This window comes from Pteropus alecto, unplaced genomic scaffold (genome assembly GCF_000325575.1).
Source record: "Pteropus alecto unplaced genomic scaffold, ASM32557v1 scaffold16, whole genome shotgun sequence".
In the NCBI taxonomy this organism is placed as follows: domain Eukaryota; kingdom Metazoa; phylum Chordata; class Mammalia; order Chiroptera; family Pteropodidae; genus Pteropus; species Pteropus alecto.
This window is the reverse complement of record NW_006438867.1, coordinates 3,839,286-3,862,679: the sequence shown is the minus strand read 5'-3', so window position 1 is coordinate 3,862,679 and position 23,394 is coordinate 3,839,286. Positions and strand designations below refer to the sequence as shown.

Here is a 23,394-nt window from a genome sequence, read left to right as displayed (position 1 = left end):
GTATTCCTAAGGTCTGTATTCTTTGTTGTGTGGCCGTTGGAGTCTGTCATGTTGTTTGCCGGTCATGGTGTTTGCCGGTCAGCTGACAGAGTTACCTTAAGTGCCTGGAGCCAAGGAAAGGGAAAAAGAAGAAAAAAATAAATACTCTTCCCCATCTTTACAGACTGGATTTGTGTTGGGATACTTCTTCAGTTCTTAGGGAGTCTGTCTGCAACTCTGCCTTAGCTTTTACTTCCATTTTGTGTGGAGCCTAACGGCCAGCTGCAAGTGAAAGCTTAGGGTATTTTTAAGGCCTTTTTTGAATGCACAGCCTACTCTGGGCATGAATGTGGCTTTCTGATTCCCCAGTATACGTGAGAGCTTTTAAAAGACCCTGTACCCACATATATTTCCTTTTCCCACTACTTTCCCAGGCTTCCAGGTTTGTCTGTTGCTGTTCTAAGTGTTGTCCCTTGTCTTAGGCTAATGCAGTTAATAGCTGTGCCATTAAATGCTTTCAGCAAAAATGTTCATGTCCTGAGGATTTTTTGAGTTGGGTGAAACAAAGGGAAACACATTCTTTGTGTGTGTCTTTCAGGGAGCTGTTAGGCAGTTGAGACCTACAACCACAGTTTTTCTGAGACTAAGGTCTCTGCTGCTCCCTGTGGAAATAGCAGTCCTCACCACGAGTGAAGGCTGTTGTCCTCATGACTGTTTTGTCTGGGGCCTAGGGGTTGTAGCTTGAACAATGCTTTTTACCATAAAACAGTAGCTGCTTCTTCACCAAGTCTTCCCGTGGTGGTTGTATATTTTTGACTTGATTCCAGAATTCTTCAGAAGTTCATTCTGATAGTTTATTTTGCCAGTTCATTTGTTTTTTCAGGGAGGCCAGAGCCCTGTTGTTGCCCATTCTGCCATTTTTTGGTGATGTCATTCCCAGGATTCTTTTTCAAAGGAAGAGGTTGTAAAACACTTCAAAATAGTTAGAAACTGGTAGTGGAAATATACTTAAGACTGATTTTAATAATTGTGTGTGTTATATTTAACGTCTTAGTCACTGCTAGAAATCTGAATTTTACCTGTGAAACTTTACATTTTTTCCACATAATGGTAGAAAAATAATGTAAGGCCACTGAGAAGTATAAACAGGAATGAGAAAACATCTTAGGCTTTGTGATCATCTTTGGAGCATCGAACGAGTATATATGGCAATGAGAGCAATTCATTGCTGAAGGAGGAGAGTGGAGTACAGTAGAACGTCTGGCTTATAACTTGGCGACTGATCGTGCATTGGGGAAGCCTCCCAGTCAGCCGGAACTTCCTCCCTCCTGTTCTCCCATCTTGCTGCCTTCCCATGCCATGTGAAATATTGAGTAATTTACGGGGCTTGATAACGTGCTAGTGGTACAGAGATAGTGGATAGTTAGACATGGTCCTTACCCCTACAAAGCTTATCGTAATGTGGGGGATAAAAAGAAATCTGAGCATCTGTAACATCATGTAATGATTGCTGTGTTGCGGATGGGTTGTAATGTGAGTTCAGAGAAAGGTCATCTTTGTGGTTACTGGGAAGACTTTGGGGATGAAGTGATATCTAAACTAATAATTGGAGGTTTAATGGAAGTTAACAAATTTAAGGGTTGTGAGGGAACCCTGAGCCATGCATCACCAGTAACATATATGCCGAGTTTTAGAGGAAGTGAGATGGCATTGTAGAAAAATTCCTTATGACAGTAGGTAGGGAATGGGAAGTAGAAGAAGCTGAATCTGTGATGTTAAATTGGAACTTTATAAGCGATGTCATCTAAAGTTTATCCAGAAGAGTAAGTTGCAGAGAAATCCAACTGGTTTATAATTGTCCACTTTGATCTAATTAACGAACACTGAATTGATAGGCTAATGATTTAAGATTTCAAAATAGAGATAGACACTGTATTTAAAAAAATAAACAAGATGCTTAAATTGCTAGTAATTATAAACCTTAGTACTTACAGAAGATAATATATTTCCAAATAGCATTTTATATTCCAAATTTTTATACAGTAATTTAAAAAATTATTAGAGTTTAGTTGGTATGCAATGTTATATGAGTTTCAGGTGTACAAAATAGCGATTTGACTTTATATACCTTATGGTGTGATCACCAAGATAAGTCTAGTAACCATCTGTCACCATGTAAAATTATTAGATATTATTGACTGTATTTTTACTATGCTGTACATTACATCCCTGTGGCCTATTTATTTTGTTCCTGGAAGTTTTACCTCTTATTCACCTAAACTTTTTCATTCATCTGTTCATCTCCTTCCCCTCTGGCAACTATCAGTTTATTCTGTCTATGGGTCTGTTTCTGTTGTGTGCGTGTGTTTGTTTTGTTTAGATTCCACATATAAGTAAAGCTATAGTATTTGCCATTCTTGGTCTGATTCATTTTACTTAGCGTAATACCCTCTAGGTCCATTCATATTGTTTCAGATGACAAGATTTCATTCTTTTTTATTGTTGAGTAAATACACACACACACACACACACACACACACACACCATGTCTCCTTTATTCATTCATCTGTGAATGGACACCTAGGTGGCTTCCATATCTTGGTTATTGTCAAGAATGCTGCAGTGAACATAGGGGTGTATATGTCTCTTTGAATTAGTGTTTTCGTTTTTTTCAGAAGTAGAATCGCCAGGCCACATGTCAGTTCTATTTTTAATTTTTTGAGGAATCTCTATACTGTTTTCCATAGTGGCTGCACCACATCCCATTAATAGTGTGCAAGGATTCTTTTTTCCACATCCTTGCCAACACTTCTTATTTGTTGACATTTTGATAATAGCCATTCCGACAGGTGTGAGGTAGTATCTCATTGTGGTTTTGATTTGCACAACCTACTACTGAATGGGAGAAGATATTCACAAATGATATATTGTTTAAAGTGTTAATATTCAAAATATATAAAGAACTCATATAACTCCATATCAAAGGAAACAAGCCAATTAAAAGATGGGCAGAGGACCTAAATAGATGTTTCTCCAAAAAAGATATACAGTAATTTTTATACTTTTATGTAAATATATTATTTTGTTTAAAAATGCCAAGCTATGATTTTTTAAAAATATAAATTCAGTTATGACCAGTTCTTGAGTAGGAGGCATCACTGTGGATCACTTTTGCAGTAGCAATACCTTTAGAATTTTAAGAAGGCCTGGAGGAAAACGACACCCTTAACTGGGCTAATAAAGTGTCACAGTGACACATTCATATATACAGGATGTCTTGATTGATAAGTCTCTATTATTCTGTGGTAACTTGAGTTTAGCTATTTTTTATTTAACTTTTTTGGCCTGTCGTGTCATTACCTTTGTTTTTTAAAATGTTTTCCTAAGAGTTTTCTTTTTTAGTATTTATAGCTAATTTTCTTGTAATTGAGCCTTCAAAGTCTCCTACTTTCTTACTGAAAATAACTTTAAAATAGTTGTTTTTCTTTATTGTGATTTACTACTTCTGGATGTTTCATTTCTTATCCACAGAAATCATTTTGTCTTTCTTCATTTTATCCCACAGTTTATAAAACACTGATTTCTTGAGCTACTATGACACATCCCAAATCTGTTTTTGAAGTTCAGCTCCCCTCCCCCAACCTCATAGCAGATGTTCAGGTGCACTTTCTAGTCTAGATTAGGATCTTGGATCTGCCACTTATATGTGACTTTGGCCGTGTTGCATAACCTCTCTTATCTTCGATTTCCTTCCATGAGGACAGTTATGTCTTTTCCTCATAGGAATGTTAGAGAATTGTTTAAATGATAAACGCCAGTTGTTCTACTTTTTAAAATATGTTTTAGTTGATAAATGTTGAACCACTTATTACAAGTGGAGAATAAATATTTCCCTAACCTTGGAATGATAGTTTTGTAAGTGGTTAGCCTCATTAGACTAATGTATTAAGTTATAACAAAGGTTAGAAAAGACCATTAGTAAACATAGGCCCCACTCTATATCATCTACAATAAATGTTTTTATAGTTTCTAGCAGTCAAATCAGAGAACCATAACTGTAGTCTTTTATAATTTAAATGATGTGTAGAAAGGGGTATTGTTTTTTTTTTAACTGTGAAAAATAGAACCTTAGGCTTCACATAACAGAGCCTGATTGTTAGAATTACACATATTAATTGTTAATTCCTTTAAAAGCAAACTATTTTTTTCTTCCAACTGAGCCCGTCTTTGTTCTCTACACATTTTCTTGATTTCATTTACTCGATTCTACGAAATGATTTCATTTACTCGATTCTACGAAATGAGTCCACGTAGAACTCATTTAGGAGATTAGTCTAAAAAAATTCTTCAGTGTTCTTCCACTTATGTGTATACTAATTCTAACACAGATGAATGCAGAGGCTCATAGGCTTAAACCTTGGTTTCTGCTTCTCTTAGTTCATTCAGTAACTGTCCACATCATTGCTTTCAAACCTATTTATTTCTCTATATGGTTCACATCTAGAGAACCTCTTCTGAGTTACTGATCACTGGTCACCAAGGTTCATAGTTGTGACCCAAATCAATTGGACATATAATAATGAATAAGTAAGCAGTTCTCTGGTAAGACTATTGTATGGTAAAAATGTTTGAGCTAGTTTTCATAGATCTACAAGTAATTTCTAAGAGAGTACCTGATCCATAATAAACTAGCATCGCTGGAAACATAAGGCTATTTTATGTTACTTTGGAGGTATGTGATTAGGTGATTACATTTTTTAGCTCAAAGCTGGTGTTATAAGGGAACTGATACCAGCTAACCTTAACTAAATGCTAAGTGTAGCCTAACTTTGTTCCTGTGTGTTTATAACCCAGTTACTTTATTTAATCCTCATAACAACCCTATTACGTAAGAACCTTTATCTCTATATTGTTGATGAAGTAACTGAGACTTAGACAAGTAGCATCATTAAGGTCATACCACAAGTGAGTGGTGCAGCTGAAAACCGAATCCAGGAAGTCTGAATTCAGAGCCAAACTCTAACCACTCTTGTAGCTGTTATTGTTAATAAACCAGAACTAGAAGGAGTTGAAGTTGTTTCATACATAGAAGTAAAACCAGCCTTTAACCAGAGAGAATTATCTAGGTCAGTTTTTAAAAATGTCAGAAGTTATCATAAGGACTAGTTTCTTATATAGTTGAATTTTGGAGCTATTACAGAGGAAAATGTATACAGAGTATAATATTTTAAAATTTGAGGATATTTTGTTTTTAAATTCTTAAATTTTAGCAGATTTTTTAGCAGAGTATTTCAAAAATTCTCTTAACTGAGATTTTATTGTGTTTGTATGGATTTTTGTGAAGATGAACTTACTCGGTTTTTGATCCTGGGTCCTCTACTTACTAGTCTTTTGACATTTTGCAATTAAACTTTTTATGCGTATGATTTTTTACGTGTAAAATGAAGATAATAGCTATTTTCTCATAAACTGTAGAGAGAATTAAATTATATATGTAAAGCACTTAGAATAGTACTAAATAGAATGTAAGGTTAGGTGGCGGTATTATTATTACTATTATTTATCACATATTATACCATGTGGTCATTTATCCATATTAAAGAATACCTTTCATTGATTGAAAGTTAATCTACCAAATTTCTTATCCTCATCTATTCCTAATCTTTTCCTGTGCTTCCCTTTTATCAACTACTCACAGTTTATGGCTCTTTTATTCATTATGTATTTATAAGCCAACCGACTGTTTTTGAAATAGAGTATTCATACCACATATATATATATATATAATGTCTCTCTTCTTGGAATTTAGCACTATTAATGCATGGGCTTATTCTTGTCCATGGATATGTCCCTAGTTCCTAGACAGAGTAGTACTAGTATTTAATAAATAAAATATTTGTTGAACGAATCAACGAATAAATAACTTTAAAATTTTGTATATCGCTATTATTTTCTTCCTAAGTTTTCCATTCTTGACCAAAAAAAAAAAAAAAAATCCAGTTTGTCAATGTTCTTCTTTAACAACAGTACTTATAACTGACCGTAATAAACAATTCATGTGTTAATGATCAGTAGAGAATAGAGTGCCATTCTGGTATATCTTTTATTCTCCGTGTATTGTCAATTACTATACTTAAAGAAGCATTTGAGAGGGACAGCAGTACTTTTGACTCATTTGGCATAATGTCACAAGTCAAATATGTTGCCAATAAATCAACTTTCTTTACCAGTTCACATTTTTATAAAGTATTACAAAATATTAGGTATTTCTCTTTTAAATTTAAAAAAAAATTCTGTCATTTCAACATTTACATTTTATAACTTAAAATATATCCTTAGTGAACTATGCTTCTTCTAGTGATTACCACTTTCAAGAGCCAAACCCCCTTTTCATAGGAACTTGTCCTGAATCCTACCCAGTAGTCACTTGCTCTGTTTTGCTCTGTTCTTGTAGATCTGAAACCCCATTTTTTCATTTTTTAAAAAAATTAGATTTATCAAATTTTAATTCTTATAGCACCTTTCACTTATCTGTAGCTTACAAAATTTTATCAAAATTAATTTTAGATTAGAAGATTTGACTTTTTTTAGAGTAGTTATGCTTTCTTGCTAGTTGAATGTTTGGTATTATTTTATTTTATTGTTATAAATAACCTCCCACCTTACCATTAGTCATTGTTCCTTTCTGTTTAATTTCAGCTGGTTGGTGGAGAATTTGACTTGGAGATGAACTTTATTATCCAGGATGCTGAGAGTATAACATGCATGACAGAGCTTTTGGAGCACTGTGATGTAACATGTCAAGCAGAAATATGGAGCATGTTTACAGCCATTCTACGAAAAAGTGTTCGGAATTTACAGACTAGCACAGAAGTTGGGCTAATTGAACAAGTATTGCTGAAAATGAGTGCTGTAGATGACATGATAGCAGGTATGAGGTTTTCTGACAGGAAAGTATAATTTAAATGTTTATAAAGATTCATGTACTTCTTTTTATATTCTATTGGTGATATAGATTTGTCGAAGATACCTTAATTTAAAACAGATAAATAGAAATGAATGGAAAGTTTGCCTTTTATATTAAGGGAAAACCTGACAAATGGAAGATGATTTCTTCTGTATTAGACAAACATAATTCCTAATTTTGCTTTTTCATGTTTTAGAAAATCACAGAAGGAAATTTAACTTTGGGTGGTGAACACACAGTGCAATATACATATGCTGTATTGAGCTGTACACTTGAAATCTATATAATTCTATTAACCAATGTCACCTCAATAAATTTAATAAAAAAAATCAATAACATGGAATAAGTGCTATGAAATCTCTCAGAAAAAGTACTTTGCTATATAATATTTAATTAAATTTTTACATAATTAAAATATCACAACATATTTCTATATAATGGGCATTTTATCAAGTTCTCGGAGCTCCATGTTCTTTAATCTGGCTTCTATGGAACTCTGACTAGGAGGAACTAAAAGTCTTAGGATAATTAAGCATGTTATATTTTTTTGGAAGTGTCCATTTTACTTTGAAATTTTTTGGAGAAGCTTTTGAACGAAAATAGATACATTGTGCACTAGAACATCAATTTTGCATGAAACTTAAAAAATTAAAAATTTTGTGTTTGTTATATTACTTTAAATAATAACTTTGAAATCTGTGATTCTTCTCAGTAGTCCTTTACTGCCTTGCAAGTTCGTTCTCCTCTGTGGTTAGGTGTACTTCAGTAAGAATGTTTTGAAAGATGGTCCCAGATCAACAGTCATTCCCAGAAAATAAGTTTAGAGTTTGAAATGTAGATTCTCTTAAGCCATGAATCTTCAGCATAAGTTTCTTCTGACATGAAAGGGTTTTCATAATTCTAAAAGTGCTAATGTGACTCCTAACAGTGCCATATCTAATCCTTAGAAGTAGTTTAGAAGATAGAGAATCCACTGTGATATTTTGATTTATGCTTTAATTAACTTTAATGTAGTAGAACAAAACATTAAGCAAGACAGAATATAATGAAGAATAGGTTAAAAGTGAATGCTTTTAAGAATTTAAACTGTTTAAAATTTTTGTTTTTCTCATAGAATACGTTAATATTATTTCTAATTGCTTTCAAGGTGGTGTCTACCTCTATTTACAATGATTTAACATTGTCTATATTGGTTCCTAATGTTTCACTTGAAAAATGAGATTTAAACTTAAAACATTTTTAATGTAGACATACCATTTCTGTAAATTCTAGCATTGTTTTACAGGAATTTATTTGTCTAAACATATATGTACGTGTTTTATAGAAGGTAATGTGACCTTTGAATCCTTTATCTGGATTTAAGCCCTTAATTATTATCATTACTTTTTGGTAAAAATGTGACTACTATGTTATAGAGTGTACTTTTCAAAATGAGCCACAAGTAACATGTGTATTTGGTTACTGGTACCTAATTCATGAGCATTGAGATGTAAGGTAATAGTAAATGTGATAGTACCACAGATGTTCATATTTACACATTTTCTATTATATGAAGCTTCTTAATTCTCTTATTCTTTGTTCTCAATAATAATGCCGATAACAAAACTTTTACTTTTAGTTATTTTAAGCTTTGAATAAGTGTCCAAAAAATACCTCTACCTTCTCAATAGACATTAAAATTTAGTTAACATACTAATGAAGCATTAGTAACCACAAAAACACGACTGTTTTCACTTTGAGTATTTTATAGCATGTTAATAAGTTCAAAGAGGTTCTTTTTGTTCAATACTGTGAAAGTATTACTAGAGAGTGGTTAAACTTAACATCCACAGTAAATTGATAAGAGAATTTCCTAATCTTAGCATTTTTTTTCTCCTTTAAAATTCTTGTCGTACAGAAAAGAAGACCTCTTGTAAAATTAAATAATAATTATTTAATTAAATATAAATTTAGTAGATCACTTTTTGTGACATACATAGGAGATGAGATAAAGGTTTGTAAATAGAAGTTAAATTTTTAAAAATGTATTCGTAGGTGAACTTTGAAGAAATCTAGGAAGATTGTCCTTGAAGTTAATTGCTAAAGACTGCTTCATATTAACTTAGGGTTTTAAGAGGTTTGATTTTTTTTTTTTAGAAATGAATCTTCTGACTAATATATATTAACTATGAATATTTTTGTTACTTGAATGAGGAAGCATTTTATTTCATTAAAAGATCTCTTAAAAATGGCATATCCACAGTCACAATTTTATCATAGAGATTGCTAACTTACTGTGACATTAAATGAGAATCAGTCAGTTATTTATTGATGAAAATAACCAAATTAAATTTCTATTTCAAAATACACAATAAATATTTTTAAAGTCTCAAATTCCACTATTAATCTGTATTAGACAATATATATTATATATCAATAACTAATTCAACTTATCCTACCTAACCTAATCTTTTTCATTAATTGATGATAAGTTGTTTAGAATATATATGTGTGTTGATTGTAATAACTTTTGTAGTATCTTTAATACTTAGGAAGTGCTTTGGAAATCAAGAAAATGAAGTAAATATATTTAGATGTTTAATTTTTTGCAAAGAACAGTTGATAGAGGTATGACTCACAGTGTCTAAAGATGAGAAAGTAATTGGGGACATGAGATTAAATGTATATATTTTTTGTGATTTGATGACCTAGTGTGTCTCTTACATGCACATAGACACATTACCATAATAGATCACTAGTAATGTGTGTAAATAATACTTCCATTAGAGACTCATGGGGGTGAGGAGGGTTCTGCAGCTGTACTGCCTGGTTAGAGTTCTCGCTTTACCATGTACCGGAGTGGGTTCTTGGGCAATGTGATCACGACTTATAAGCCTCACTTTCCTCATTTTTAGAAGAGGATAATAGTACTTACCTTCTAGGCTTGTTATGAGGATTTGTGAAGTTAATACATGTAAAACACTTGAAATACTGCCAAGCAAGGAGTAGGTGCTCAGAGTTGCTGTTAATATGCCAAGAAATATTTCAGGGACATATTATAAAAGAGAATATGGTCAGCCATCACTTTTGCATTTGAAAATAACCTTTTTAAAACATTAAGTCATTATACTTTTGCTTATTTTTGTCTAACTTTTCCTACATACAGCAGTGTGTGTGTGTGTGTGTGTGTGTGTGTGTGTGTGTGTGTGTATTCTGGAACGCATAAAAACCTATTTTATATATTGCTAAGAAAACTTAATTGGAATGGAAATCTGATAGGGAAAATCCTAAAACTTAAATATAATTTTTTGTTTTTATTTCTTGACTTAAATTAGAATGACTATTCATGAGGATGTTTAGCTAAATTAGATGTACTATATATGTAAAATGACACTTGATAACTTCTCTTCTTTAAAAAAGTATATTACCTTGACAGATGGCAGCTCATGACTAGAGTTCAGAATAACTTTATTTTCCTTTGAAGATCTTCTAGTTGATATGTTGGGGGTTCTTGCCAGCTACAGCATCACTGTCAAGGAGTTGAAGCTTTTGTTCAGCATGCTTCGAGGAGAAAGTGGGATCTGGGTAAGCTGTGGTCAGAGGGGACAGTGTTCGTGCCAGTGCGTTAGTGCTTAATGTTCCGGCTTGTCTCTAGAGAGCTATAAACTTGAATTTGTAATGGATACTGTTCCTCTTAAAGAGTTAAGCAAATGATTTAAAATTAATTTCTCTCTGGTTAGAAAACAGTTTGCTGGCTAATGTGATGATGTATTAGTTATTGTTGCTGAATTCCTACAGTGACCTTTCTTTTTCTTGTTTCCTCAGCCAAGACATGCGGTAAAATTATTATCAGTTCTTAATCAGATGCCACAAAGACACGGTCCCGATACTTTTTTCAATTTCCCTGGTTGTAGTGCTGCGGTAAGTTTAAAATACATATGTTTATTTTTATTTATTTGTTTTTAAGTCAGCTCTGTGAAGGTTTAATTTACATACAGTGAAATTCACCAATTTGGAAAGTATATTTTGATGAGTTTTGAATAGTCCAGTAACCACCACCACAGTCATGATTTAGAACAATTCCATCACCCTCCTAAATTTCCTTGTATCTGTTTGAAGCCAGTACCCTCTCCCCAGCCCCTGTCCGTTGCAACTTCTGATTTACTTTGTGATCGTTTAATTTTTGCCCTTTCTAGAATTTTATATAAATAAAATCACACAGTATGTAGTCTTTTTGTCAGGCTTCTTTCACTTCCCATATTGTTTTTGAGGTTTATCCATGTCATAGCTTATCAGTAGTGTATTCTGTTTCTTTTTATTCTGAATAGTGTTACATTTTATTGATATACCACAGTTTATCCATTGACAAGTTGTTGGACACTTGGGTTTTTAGTTTTTGGTTATTGTATATAAAACTGCAAGGAACATTTGAACATAGGTCTCTTGTGGCATGTTTTCTTATCCCTTGAGTAAATACATGAGAGCGAGACTGCTGGGTTTCATAGCAAGTGTGTGTTTCCTTTCATGAGAAACAGGCAGATTGCTTTCCACAATGGAAAATTTTGCATTTCCATCAGCAATGTAGCAGATGTGGGTCTTGTTCATTTTTTTTTTTTTTTTTTTAATTTTAAAAATTTATTTATTTTTATTAGATTTGTTGGGCTGACATTGGTTCAATAACACGTCATGTGTATATTACATTGTATGTTCACCACCAAAGTCAGATCTCCTCCCATCACCATATATTTGACCCCCTTAACCCTTACCTACTTCCCCTCCTTCCCCCTTTCCCCCTGGTAACCATGAAACCATTGTCTCTGTCTATGAGATTTTGTTCGTTTTGTTTGTTTGTTGCTTTCATCTTTATATCCCACATGTGATTGAAATCATATGGTTCTCAACTTTTTCTATCTGACTTATTTTACTTAGCATAATACTGTCAAGATCCATCCATATTGCAAATGCTAGCATTTCATCTCTTCTTATGGCCAAGTAGTATTCCATTGTATATATGTACCACAAGTCATCTGTTGAAGGGCACTTTGGTTCTTTCCATGTCTTGGCCACCATGAATAATGTTGCAATCAACATGTGGTGCATATATCTTTACAGATAAATGTTTTCAAATTTTTTTGGGTAGATAACCAGAAGGGGGATTGCTAGGTCATATGGTAGGTAATTCTATTCTTAATTTTTTGAGGAACCGCCATACTGTTTTCCATAGTGGTTGTACCAATTTACATTCCTACCAGCAGTATATGAGGGTTCCTTTTTCCCCACAAATTCTTCAGTACTAGTTATTGCCCTCTTGATGACAGCCATTCCAACAAGTGGAACGCTGTACCTGTATCTCATTGTGGTTTTGATTGGCATTTCCCTAATAGCTAGTGAAGTTGAACATCTTTTCATATGTCCGTTGGCATTTGGTATGTCTTCTTGGGAGAAGTGTCTTTTCAGGTCCTCTGCCCATTTTTTAATTGGATCATTTGTTTTGTTTTGTTGTTGAGTTGTATGAATTCTTTATATATTTTGGATATTAGCCCCATATCGGGGGTGTTGTTTACAAACATCTTCTTCCATTCAGTTGGTTGACTCTTTGTTTTGTTGGTGGTTTCTTTTGCTGTGTAGAAACTTTTTAGTTTGATGTAGTCCCCTTCATTTATTTTAGCTTTTATATCCCTTGCTTTGTCTGTCTTTTCAATTTAAGTCATTTAAATGGTTATGTAGTGGTGTACCTCATTGTAGTTTAAATTTTGTATTACCTTCATGAGTGATGATAATGAACATTTTTTTCGTGTGTTTCTTACATATTCTTACATCTTCTTTTGTGATGTTTGTGTTCAAATCTTCTGTTCGTGTAAAAAAAATGGTTTTTTGTCATCTTATCCTAAGAGTTTGTTTTATATTTAGGGTTTAAATGAATTTGTCAGATATGTATTTGTCAAATACTTTCTCTCAATCTGTGGCATGTCTTTTTATTTTCACAATATTTCTCGAAGTAGAAAAGAAGTTCAATTAAAATCGTTTATGCTTTTGTCATCTTAAGAAATCAGTATAAACCAAGATCACAACATATTTTCACTTATTCTTTGTACTAAAAGTTATGTTGTTTTAGTTCTTACATTGAAGTCTATGATCCCTTTTGTGTGAATTTTTTTATTATTTTTATTTTTTAATTACAGTTGACATTCAGTATTATTTTATATTAGTTTCAGGTGTACAGCATAGTGGTTAGACATTTATATAATTTACAAAGTGATCCCCCTGATTAGTAAGTACCCACCTGGCACTATATATAATGATTACAGTATTGACTGTATTACTTGTGCTGTACTTTGCATCCTGTGACTGTTTTATAACTGGATTTTTAAATACTGTGTAGGGGAAGGTTGGAGTTTTAAGTTTTGTTTTGTATATGAATATCTAATTACTTCATTATCATTTATTAAAGAGACAATCTACATTTGATTACCTTGACACTTTTCTCAAAAATTATCTGGCTGTGTTTATGTGTATCTATTTCTGAACTCTCTATCTTGTTTTTTTTTTCTTATATCTCTATCTGTCCTTATGCCAATATCACATTATTATTGTAGCCATACAGTAGTTCTTGAAATCAGGTAGTATAAGTGCTCCATATTTCTTCTTCATTTAAAAAATAATTTTGGCTATTCTAAATTGTTTGCATTTCCATGTACATTGTGAATAAACTTGTCAAAATTTATTAAAAACCTGCTGTGATTTTGATTGTATTGGGTTAAACATACAGAACAATTTGGAGATAATAGATGCCTGTACACTATTGAATCTTAACAGTTCATAAACACAGTATTTCTCTCCCTTTATTAGTTTTCTTTGACTTTTTTAATGTTTTGTAGTTTTCAGCTTACAAGTTTTAAAAATCTTTTGTTAAATTTACCCAAAATAGTCTCTCTGGCTTTTAGTTATTAGATGGAAATGCAATAGATTGTTTTGTATATTGACCTTATATTCTGAGGCTTTTCTAAATTCACTAGTTCTAGCAATATTTTTAGTAAATGCTTTAGAATTATTTACAAAGGTAATTTTATCTGTGAATAAAGCATACTTCATAATTGTTATGCCTTTTGATTTATTTTATTGCCTCATCACACTGTCTAGACCTCTAGCACAATGTTAACAGTAACCTTCTTGACTCATTCTCCATCTTAAGGAAAGCAGTAAGTGTTTCACTGTGAAGTAAGCTATTACTTACAGGTTTTAAGACATCTCCTATCAGGTGAAGGGAATTCCTTTGTGTTTACTGAAAGTATTTCTAATCATCAATATGCTGATAACCAGTGTTGAATTTTGTCAGATGCTTTTTCTGGTTTTATCGAAATCATCATATGGCTTTTCTTCTTAATCTTTATTAATGTAGTAAATTACAATGATTGGTATTTTAGTGTTAAACCAACCTTTGTATTCCTTTGATTAAAAACTACTTGATCGCTTTGTATTAACCTTTTCATATAACGCTGGATTTGATTCGCTAATGCTTTGCTAAGAAATTTTGCAGTTATTTTTCATGAGTGATCTGGGGGTGTATTTTTGTGGGTTTTTTTTTGTAATATATTTATTTGATATTTGTCATCAGAATAATATCTCATAAAATAAGTTGGGAAGTATTTATTTCTCTCTGTTGAGGAATTTGTGTAGAATTGTTGTTATATATCCTTATTTGTGTTCTAGATTTCATTATTGAAGCCATCTGGGCTGTAGTTTAGTTTGTGGGAAGGTTTTAATCTATGAACTTAATTTCTATAATAGTTATAGAGAAGTTTCTTTTTGGTTTTGAGTGAGGTTTGGTAGTTTGTGTCTTTCTAGTAATTTGTCCAGTTAATCTTAATTGTTGAATATATTGGCATAAAGTTGTTCATCATTATCTCGTTATCCTTTTAATGTCTAGAGCATATGCAGTGATGGCTCTTTCATTCTTGATACTGTATTTTTTTTCTAATCAGTGCAGCTGGAAGTTTATCCATTTTGTTGTTCTTTTCAGAGAACTAGCTTTCTCAGTTTTTATCTACATGGCAGCATTGCAGAGAGTGTGTATCATTTTTGGTTAGAAGAACTAGTTTTGATTTCTGGGCCCTTTAGTTCCTACTGTGGAGGTCTAATCCCTTAATTTTTCTTGGCTTACTTTCATATAAAATGTTAGCACTTTATTATGGAATAGGGTTATTGTGAACCTGTAATGAAATAAAATGCCATTTAAGCACTGTATAAGTTGTAAAACATCATGGAAATATTTATCTCTCTTTGGTTATTACTAGTATTTACTAGTACCGAGAGCTCTCATTTCATCGACCATTCCCGTTTTACACTTTTTGCCTTAATATTTTTTTACTAACTTTTTTTAAGTTATAGTTTTAAAGTTAAAAATCATTTTCCAGGTAGAAGTTAATCATTATACATATATATTTAGGATGGAACATGTAAAATGTAATTGTGGTACTTAGCAGAGAAAGCACTGTCATTGTCTCTAAGGGATAGGCTTTCTCTTAGATGTAATAGTTCTGTTTACATACATATACACATTTTTAATACATTTTAGAAAAATACTATTGATCTGACTTCTGGTAGATCTCAGCCTGATGGGTGGGAAAGAAGAGCAAAGTGTTTTGACAGAAATATAAGCGTGTTACTGTCTTATTTATGAAATTAACAAAATTTAACTAAAACAGAGTGAATAACTGTTTTAATAAATTACCCAAATTGCTTGAGTAAGATTGTAACTCATCGTGGTTTTAGCCACTTGACCACCAATTGCCTGAAACCTGTGAATATTTTTTTATCAAACATGATGAATTTTACACACATACACACTCAACACACAAATAATTTTATTTATATGTTGTTAGTATGACATGTTTGCATCGTTTTCGTCTAGGGGATTTAATGTATTTATACTGTCTACCCCATTCCCTTTCCTGTTTTTCCCTGTATGACTCATCTCCGTGAAGGGTAGTTTTGATCCATACTTATTCTGTGGAGAGGAAGAAGCAGGGAAGGAACTAGAACTTCAACAACTTTTATTTCATTTGTGTCATACAAGCTGCATATGTTCGGGATTATAAAGCAGAGTCAGAACCTGCACCAAAATTTGCCTGACCTTAAGTCCAGTATTTTATTTACCAACAGATTGACTTATTTCTATGAATGTTACTTCTGCTGTTGAACTGCTGAAAAATTCTGATTGGAGCTGATTTTAAAATCCTTACTTACTGTTACATTGTTTCTGATAATCTGGATGAGCATGAACCAGTGGCATCTTAGTAAGTAGCAAGAGGATACATACTGCTTGAATCACTGCTGATAGCAGTGCCTTAGAGTGACCAAAATTATGACACTGATGACTTTCCCTCCCAAATGGCCGTATGTACTAGACCTTCTGAATTGCATTTTGTTTTGCAGAGATGCCTCTCTGTGAGGTGCGCTGCTTCCATATGAGCAATTTGGTAACATTTACTCATTCACAGTTAATTGCATTCTACAGTGATTTATGTAAAGGTGAATGAAATGTAAGGTAGCATTTTTTATGCCCTGTGACTATTGTGGATATTATTTAGATTTGCCATTCATGATGATCCGTTTCATAAATTTTCTTAATTTAGGAAATATTGTACTTTTCTATTCACTAAAATAGTTTGCTGAAAACACCTCATCTGATCATTAGAATTATTTATTTTGCCAGTTATTAGAGATAAGATCATAGATATTTGAATCAGCTAGACCAAGGGAGAGTGAGAGAGATACAGGTTTGGGGTCCAATGGACTCACTGGACACAAGGAGGGACACCCAATTGTAGGTACCAAAATATAGTAGAAGAGATGTGGAGGAAATGTGAAGGCATCTTAAGTCCAAAATCACAAAGGTAGTTCAAAAGACATGCCATTAACACAATGGGAATCAAAGGAAATCTAAGGAATCTAGGAAATGGGTGATAAAATCAGGCACAAATAGTTTGGAAGTAAATAGGTGTGGATTCCATATCAGGGCTACCATCTGACGTTAGCTTTTGAGCATCAAGGGAAGGTATAAGCATTAGTTAAAAAGAATTGAAAAAGCCTAGGGGTACAATATACACTGTATGGAAGGCTTTGATTGGTGCATAAGTAGAAACCAGAGCTTGATGCATACCCTCTAGAAGTGAGAGATATCAGGTCCTTAAAATGTTTATTCTGGCTGTTATGCATTAAATTTAAGAGAATGTCCCTAAGTAAGGGTACCTATCTTGTTGCATAGGTTGGCCATCATAAAGATCTTTATTTATCCATGGGATTATTGGAAATCCACAGTGAAACTCAGAAAAATGCTACTCTGAAGCCTGCCAGGCGTTTGGAACTGATGTACCAAGTCCAGAGACTATTATTATTTCATTATCATTCAAGCTTAGATTTTTTTCTGTAAGATTTTTCTATTTTTCGGTTGTATTTTGGTTCACTAGTGTTTGCAACTGTTTGTGATTTAGGGCTCTCTCGGTCCCACCATGGGGAAAATAACAAATGATCTCTTGGATCACATGTCTTTTCCTTGGTTGAAGAGTAGTTCTGGAAAACTTGAGTAGTAGCTTGTCTCAGATTCTTTTCTGTATCTCTTAGTTTATAATACAGTGTTTAAGTTCTAATGTAGGGCCCAGCAGACTGGATGATGGCACTGATGCTCCAGAAAGTGCTAAGACCATTGGGTAGGGATGAGAGATTACGTGGGTATGTGGAGTAATGAGGAAAAGAGAAGGGATAAGTTGCATTCCTGAATGCCTTTTATTTTAATTTTTTATAACACTTTATAAAAGATTTTATGTTTTATTTTTATTTTATGTTTTATTTTATATGTTGGTATACAACATAGTGATCAGATATCTATATAACTTATGAAGTGATTACCCTGATAAATCTAGTGCCCATCTGGCACCACACACAGTTATTACAATATTAACTATATTCCCTGTGCTGTACTTCACATCCCCATGACTGTTTTGTAGCTACCAATTTGTACTTCTTAATCCTGTACTCTGTATCACCCACCCTCCCAACCCCGCTCCCATCTGGCAGCCATTAAAGTGTACTCTGTATCTATGAGTTTGTTTCTGTCTTGTTTATTTTATTCTATAGACTCCACATGTAAGTGAAATCATGGCATTTGTCTTTCTCTGTCTTACTCCACTCAGCATAATACCCTCTAGGTCCATCTGTGTTGGTGCAGATGGCAAGATTTCATTTTCTTTTCTTTTTTTTTTCTTTTTTAAGGCTGAGTAATATTCCATTGTATATATGCACCACCTCTTCCTTATCGATGGACATCCAGGTTGCCCCCATATCTTGGCCGTTGTAAATACTGCTGCAGTGAACACGTGGATTCACAATCTCTTTGAAGTTGTGTTTTTCTTTTTAATGCTCTAATAATAGTGTTGGAATGAGCCCCTTTTGTGGACATAAAAGGACACGTGGGTATGCTGGCTTTGGCAAAAGGTTGAAAATCCCGACGCTAACCCTGTGACAATTGGTGTGTTCCACAGGCATTAAAAACAAATTAACATACTTATTAAGTAATGTATGTAATTATGTACATTCAGTGTCTTCAATAAATATTTCTCCTGTTTACCTTGGTACTCCGAAGCAGTAAGTAATGTTTGGTTTAGTGAAACTTACGGAGGTAATAACTAGTGATAAACTTGGCAAGAACTGCATTTTCCTAGCAAACAAATAAAAATAAATAAAGGTTCAATATTTTTCTTTTAAAAGTCAAGAAAAGCTATATTGATGATTAAACTGCCTGAACTAATTACTTAAACATTAAAATCTAAAAGGATATTATGTGGGAACTATGTTTTTGGGGTTTGAGTCTTTATTTGAAATTGTGTATCTATGTATGTGTTTGTATGTGTGTTTTTGTTTTGTTTTTATTATTACAGCAAGCACTTATAAATCTTTGCCACTTTGAGATTTTTTTCATCACCACATATTCAGTGTTTTTGATGTCTTATGTCACATGCTGGTAGTCTAAATTGTATTCTTTACTCTTGAGGAACTCTAATAAATAGATGCAAAAACATCTTGTTATAATAACCTCCCGTAGATTTGGGTACTATGTGCTATGAAATAATGATGAAAAGAGAAAGTTAAGCTGGGGTGATGTCCAAGCTAGCTTCACACAGAAGGACATATTAACCTGGTATTGAGGGATGATTAGGATTTTACTGGAAAAAGCCATATGGACAGAAGCAACATCATATACGAAAAGGAGAATGGTACCAGAAAAGGTGGGACAGCGGGCATATTCAGGTATACTTTGTAATGTGGAGTAAGGGTAGTAAAAGGGAATAAGATCGAAAGGATCTGTTGGAGCCATTGACTGTGCGAAGAGTCTTGAATAACCTGAAGAAATTGAAGCTTTAGTTTAGATGCAGAGGATTTTTAATATGTAAGCTATTTATATTTGAGAAAGGTCATCATCCTTTCAGCAATATGAAGGATCTGTTTGGGGGAACAGATCAGTTATAAAATCATAACATAATTATCTTTTAGGTCATAGAAATTTGGATATCTCATAGGAAGGTACATAAATTCACTCAGATTTTTGCTGATGTTAAGACAAGTATTAAACTACCTCCTCATTTTTTCCTTAGAATGGCTAGACTTTTTTATTTTTTATTTTTTATTGTTATTATTTTTTTTTATTTCTCTTAACTGAGTACTGTATTATTCCTTTCCTACTCATGAGTGGATCATCATCCTCTTGGTCATAAATTTCAGTGGTTAAGTTTCTGAATAATAAATCTCATTCTTTCCCTTCCTTTGTTTCAGTATTTTGAGCATTATCTCTTAATACTTATATTCCTTAAATATTGATCCTGTTAATATTCCCTCACACAGTTGTTTTGGATTTAAAGATTCAGCCTCCTTTAATCAAGTGAAATATTACTGAAAATCTGTCATATACCATAAAAAGCTGAAAATTCTGCAGCATGTGTGTAAGGGACTGTATATTGGTGAAACTGGAGGAGGAATTCTTGGAATACAGCCTGAAACCTATTATGTAGCCTAGATACGAAACTTCATTCATCGAATATTTGAAAATGCACGATAGTCAACGAATAATATTTATGGACTATTTTAATAAGATAACAGTTTTATTTTTATATTTGTCCATGATTTTTTGATATTACTTTATTTTATTTTGTAATATCCATGTTTGACTTTAATTACTGTCACGTTTTCTTTAACTGATACTTTTGTATTTTTTTTCATTGTGTTGTAGGCAATTGCATTGCCTCCTATTGCAAAGTGGCCTTATCAGAATGGCTTCACCTTAAACACTTGGTTTCGTATGGATCCATTAAATAACATTAATGTTGATAAGGATAAACCTTATCTTTATTGGTAAGTAATATACTTAGTATTTTTTTTTAAATATTTCAGATTTGTAAATATATAACATAGTATCAAGGCAACATATTAAATAATATAACAATATGTTAAAATGATAAAGACATAAGTCAATTTTATTTATTTGTTTTTTGCTGTTGCCTCACTAACCCCACAAAACCAGTTTAAGAGTTGGAGTTGCAGACCGTTGTCCAGTCTGTCAATATAGGTCGGTTGCAGGGTTCTTAGTGAGGAAGCTGGTTCCCATCAAGGAGAAATCACACTCCTACCTGATTTCATTCACTTTGCCTTTTTACTTACTTTGTTCTGTGAGCATAACTGAGATAATAATAATAAACATGTAAGAAATTATAATCAGATAAGATTATTTGGTAGCTAACCAACAGAATGGGTTCCTGAACCCAACGTTGGACTGAAAGCTTGGTAATTTCAGTCTTCCAATAATGCACAATAGTAAGAACATCAAACTACATACTAGATATTATAAGTGCTTACATGTTTTAACTCATTTAATATTTGCAATTAAGTCCTATATTCACTTACTATTTATCCTGTGCTTTGGTGTCTTCAGCCGTAAAATAAAGATAACAGTAGTAACTATCATAGAAGATTTAATGAAAGAATAATATTTAAAGTGCTTTTTATTCAATGAATGGCTCTGAAACATGAGCATGAAATGCGATCTATTTAAGAGCTTGTAAACTGTATTACAAAAGATCACGTATGGATAGAAATGAGAAGGAGTTTTAAACAAACATCTGGACTTTCAAACATAAATGGGGTTGAACTTCAGTATGGTCATTGTAAGAGAGCGTACATTAATTTCAATAATACTGTTATTTTTCAAAGCATTTATAATTTATACTATGATTGAATTCACAGGTAGGAACAGTTCTCTGGAAGAAAATAGCTATTTCATAGTCACATCATTTTTTCAGCTAAAAATAAAAAAAATGTACTCCTTTGTTTGATTACCTACATTATTTTTAACAGTTGGCTCCAGCATTATTATTATTATTATTATTATTTTATAATTTGTAAGCTATTTTCAAAGATATAGTTGAATTAGAGAACAAATTTTTTTTGAAAACATTAACTGTGTAACTGTATTTGCTAATTCCAGATAGTCCTTGAAGGTAGATGTAATCTACTTGGTAGGCTTTTGTGGGCCATTAATTTGTTTTTATGTATTTGTGCTGTTTTAAATTGAAATTTTAAAACGTTCTGCAATATTCTGTTTCTCCAATTTAAATTCCTTCTTTTAGTTTTCTAAACCTTTTATGTTTTAGTCTTTATTTGGTACACGTAATACCCCTCTACAGGGAAATACATTTTATTTTTATAATGCTCTATGTTATTTGTGTAATAATAATAATCTTTAGAGTTCTTTGTATCAGAGGATATTATACTATTCTCAGTTTTCTTTATAGTTTTCGTACTAGCAAAGGAGTTGGCTACTCTGCTCATTTTGTTGGCAACTGTCTAATTGTCACATCACTGAAGTCCAAAGGAAAAGGTTTTCAGCACTGTGTGAAATATGATTTTCAACCACGCAAGGTAGGTATATGTATTATTTTAATTGAAAATGACACAATTCACCATTCCCACTGTCTTAAAACTCACTTATTATGACTTCTGTAATATTCTTTTTATTGAGTTTCTTATGACTCCCAATGCTTTTCCCTGCTCCTTGTCTGCATTCTCTTACTTCTTTTATGTCTACTTTTTTGACATAAAAAGATCAGGCTCCTGACCTTTTGCAGTGTCTTATCTCTGTCATTATCTCACTCTCTGTGATCTATTCTGTGTCATCTTTCAGTAAATACTTACAGTAGTCCCCTTTCCACAGTTTTGCTTTCTATGGTTTCAGTTACCTGGAGTCACTGTGATCCAAAAAGATTAAATGGAAAATTCCAGAAATAAGCATTTTGTGAGTTTTAAATTGCGCATGATTGTGAGTAGTGTGATTAAATCTCCTTTCTTCCTGCTCTGTCCTACCTGGGAGGAGAGTCATCTCTTTGTCCAGGGTATCTGCGCTGTATGGGCCACCTTCATTTAGTCACCTAGAAGCCATCTTACTTATCTGGTTGGTTATGAGAGTGGGGGTTGGAGGGAGGAAAGGGGAGAGGAGGGGAAGGGCAAGGGAGGAAAGAGGAGAAGGGAAGAAAGAGACACCATATTCACATAACTTTTATTAGAGTATATGTTATAATTGTTCTATTTTATTATTAGTTATTGTTGCTAATCTCTTAGTGTGTCTAATTTCTGTTAAACTTTATCATAAGTATATGTGTATAGGTAAAAACATGGATAGCAAAAAACATAGCATATATACAGTTTGGTACTCTCTGAGGTTTCAGGCATCCACTGAGGATCTTGGAACACATCCCTCTAGGGAAAGGGTAGACCACTGTATTGAATATTTACTGAGTACCAGACAGTGATGCGGGCACTGGGAACATGATAGTGAGCAAAACAGACATCCTGCTTTTGTGTAGCTTATATTTTTTTGGTAATTTTTATTCAGTTTCATGATAGCTTTGCACTCTTTTTCTTCTCTCCAGAGCTGTATTCTTCTGTTCTTATCTGCCTGTGAGATATTGCCATGTGGATGTCTCTCCCATTGGTCAACCTCAGAATATGTAACATTGAATTGACGATCTACAGTCCTATATCCATTCATGTCCTTAATTCCCCTGTTTCGATTAAGAGGCCTACCGTCTTCATAATAGTGGAGACTTAAGTCAGTTTTGTTCTTCATCCCCTTTTTGATCTTTATATCAGTTCAGTTTTCATGTCATGTACTTTGTATCTCTGTAATACATGTTCTTTATTTTTTTCAATTCTTCCCCTGCTGCTTAAATTCTTCATATTATTCTCCCCTTACCTTGGATCCTTTGTCTCTTCTTCTTCTAAACTATTCTACTAGTTCACTGATATCTGATTTATATTCCTGTTCATATTATTTCACCACTCAAACTAATCATTTGCATCTCCCTAACTACAAGATAAAATTTTTAGCTTAGTCTTTCATGATTTGGATTTTGTTTTCAGCTTTT

At 32.9% G+C, this 23,394-nt stretch overlaps 1 protein-coding gene across 8 annotated transcripts in view; it reads left to right on the top strand.

Annotated features, from left to right (window-relative positions):
* The first annotated feature begins 6,677 nt into the window (after positions 1-6,677).
* NBEA (neurobeachin) overlaps positions 6,678-23,394 on the top strand; it is a 557,443-nt gene continuing 540,726 nt past the window's right edge. For 7 of the 8 annotated variants that reach the window (XM_025049492.1, XM_025049491.1, XM_025049495.1 and 4 more), the window contains exons 1-5: positions 6,678-6,910; positions 10,410-10,510; positions 10,751-10,846; positions 20,208-20,329; positions 21,754-21,892. In XM_025049492.1, coding sequence (XP_024905260.1) covers positions 6,706-6,910; positions 10,410-10,510; positions 10,751-10,846; positions 20,208-20,329; positions 21,754-21,892 — 663 coding nt within the window. In that variant the 5' untranslated portion in view covers positions 6,678-6,705. The remainder of the gene's footprint in view (positions 6,911-10,409; positions 10,511-10,750; positions 10,847-20,207; positions 20,330-21,753; positions 21,893-23,394) is intronic. The other variant, XM_025049493.1, reaches the window with a different exon arrangement.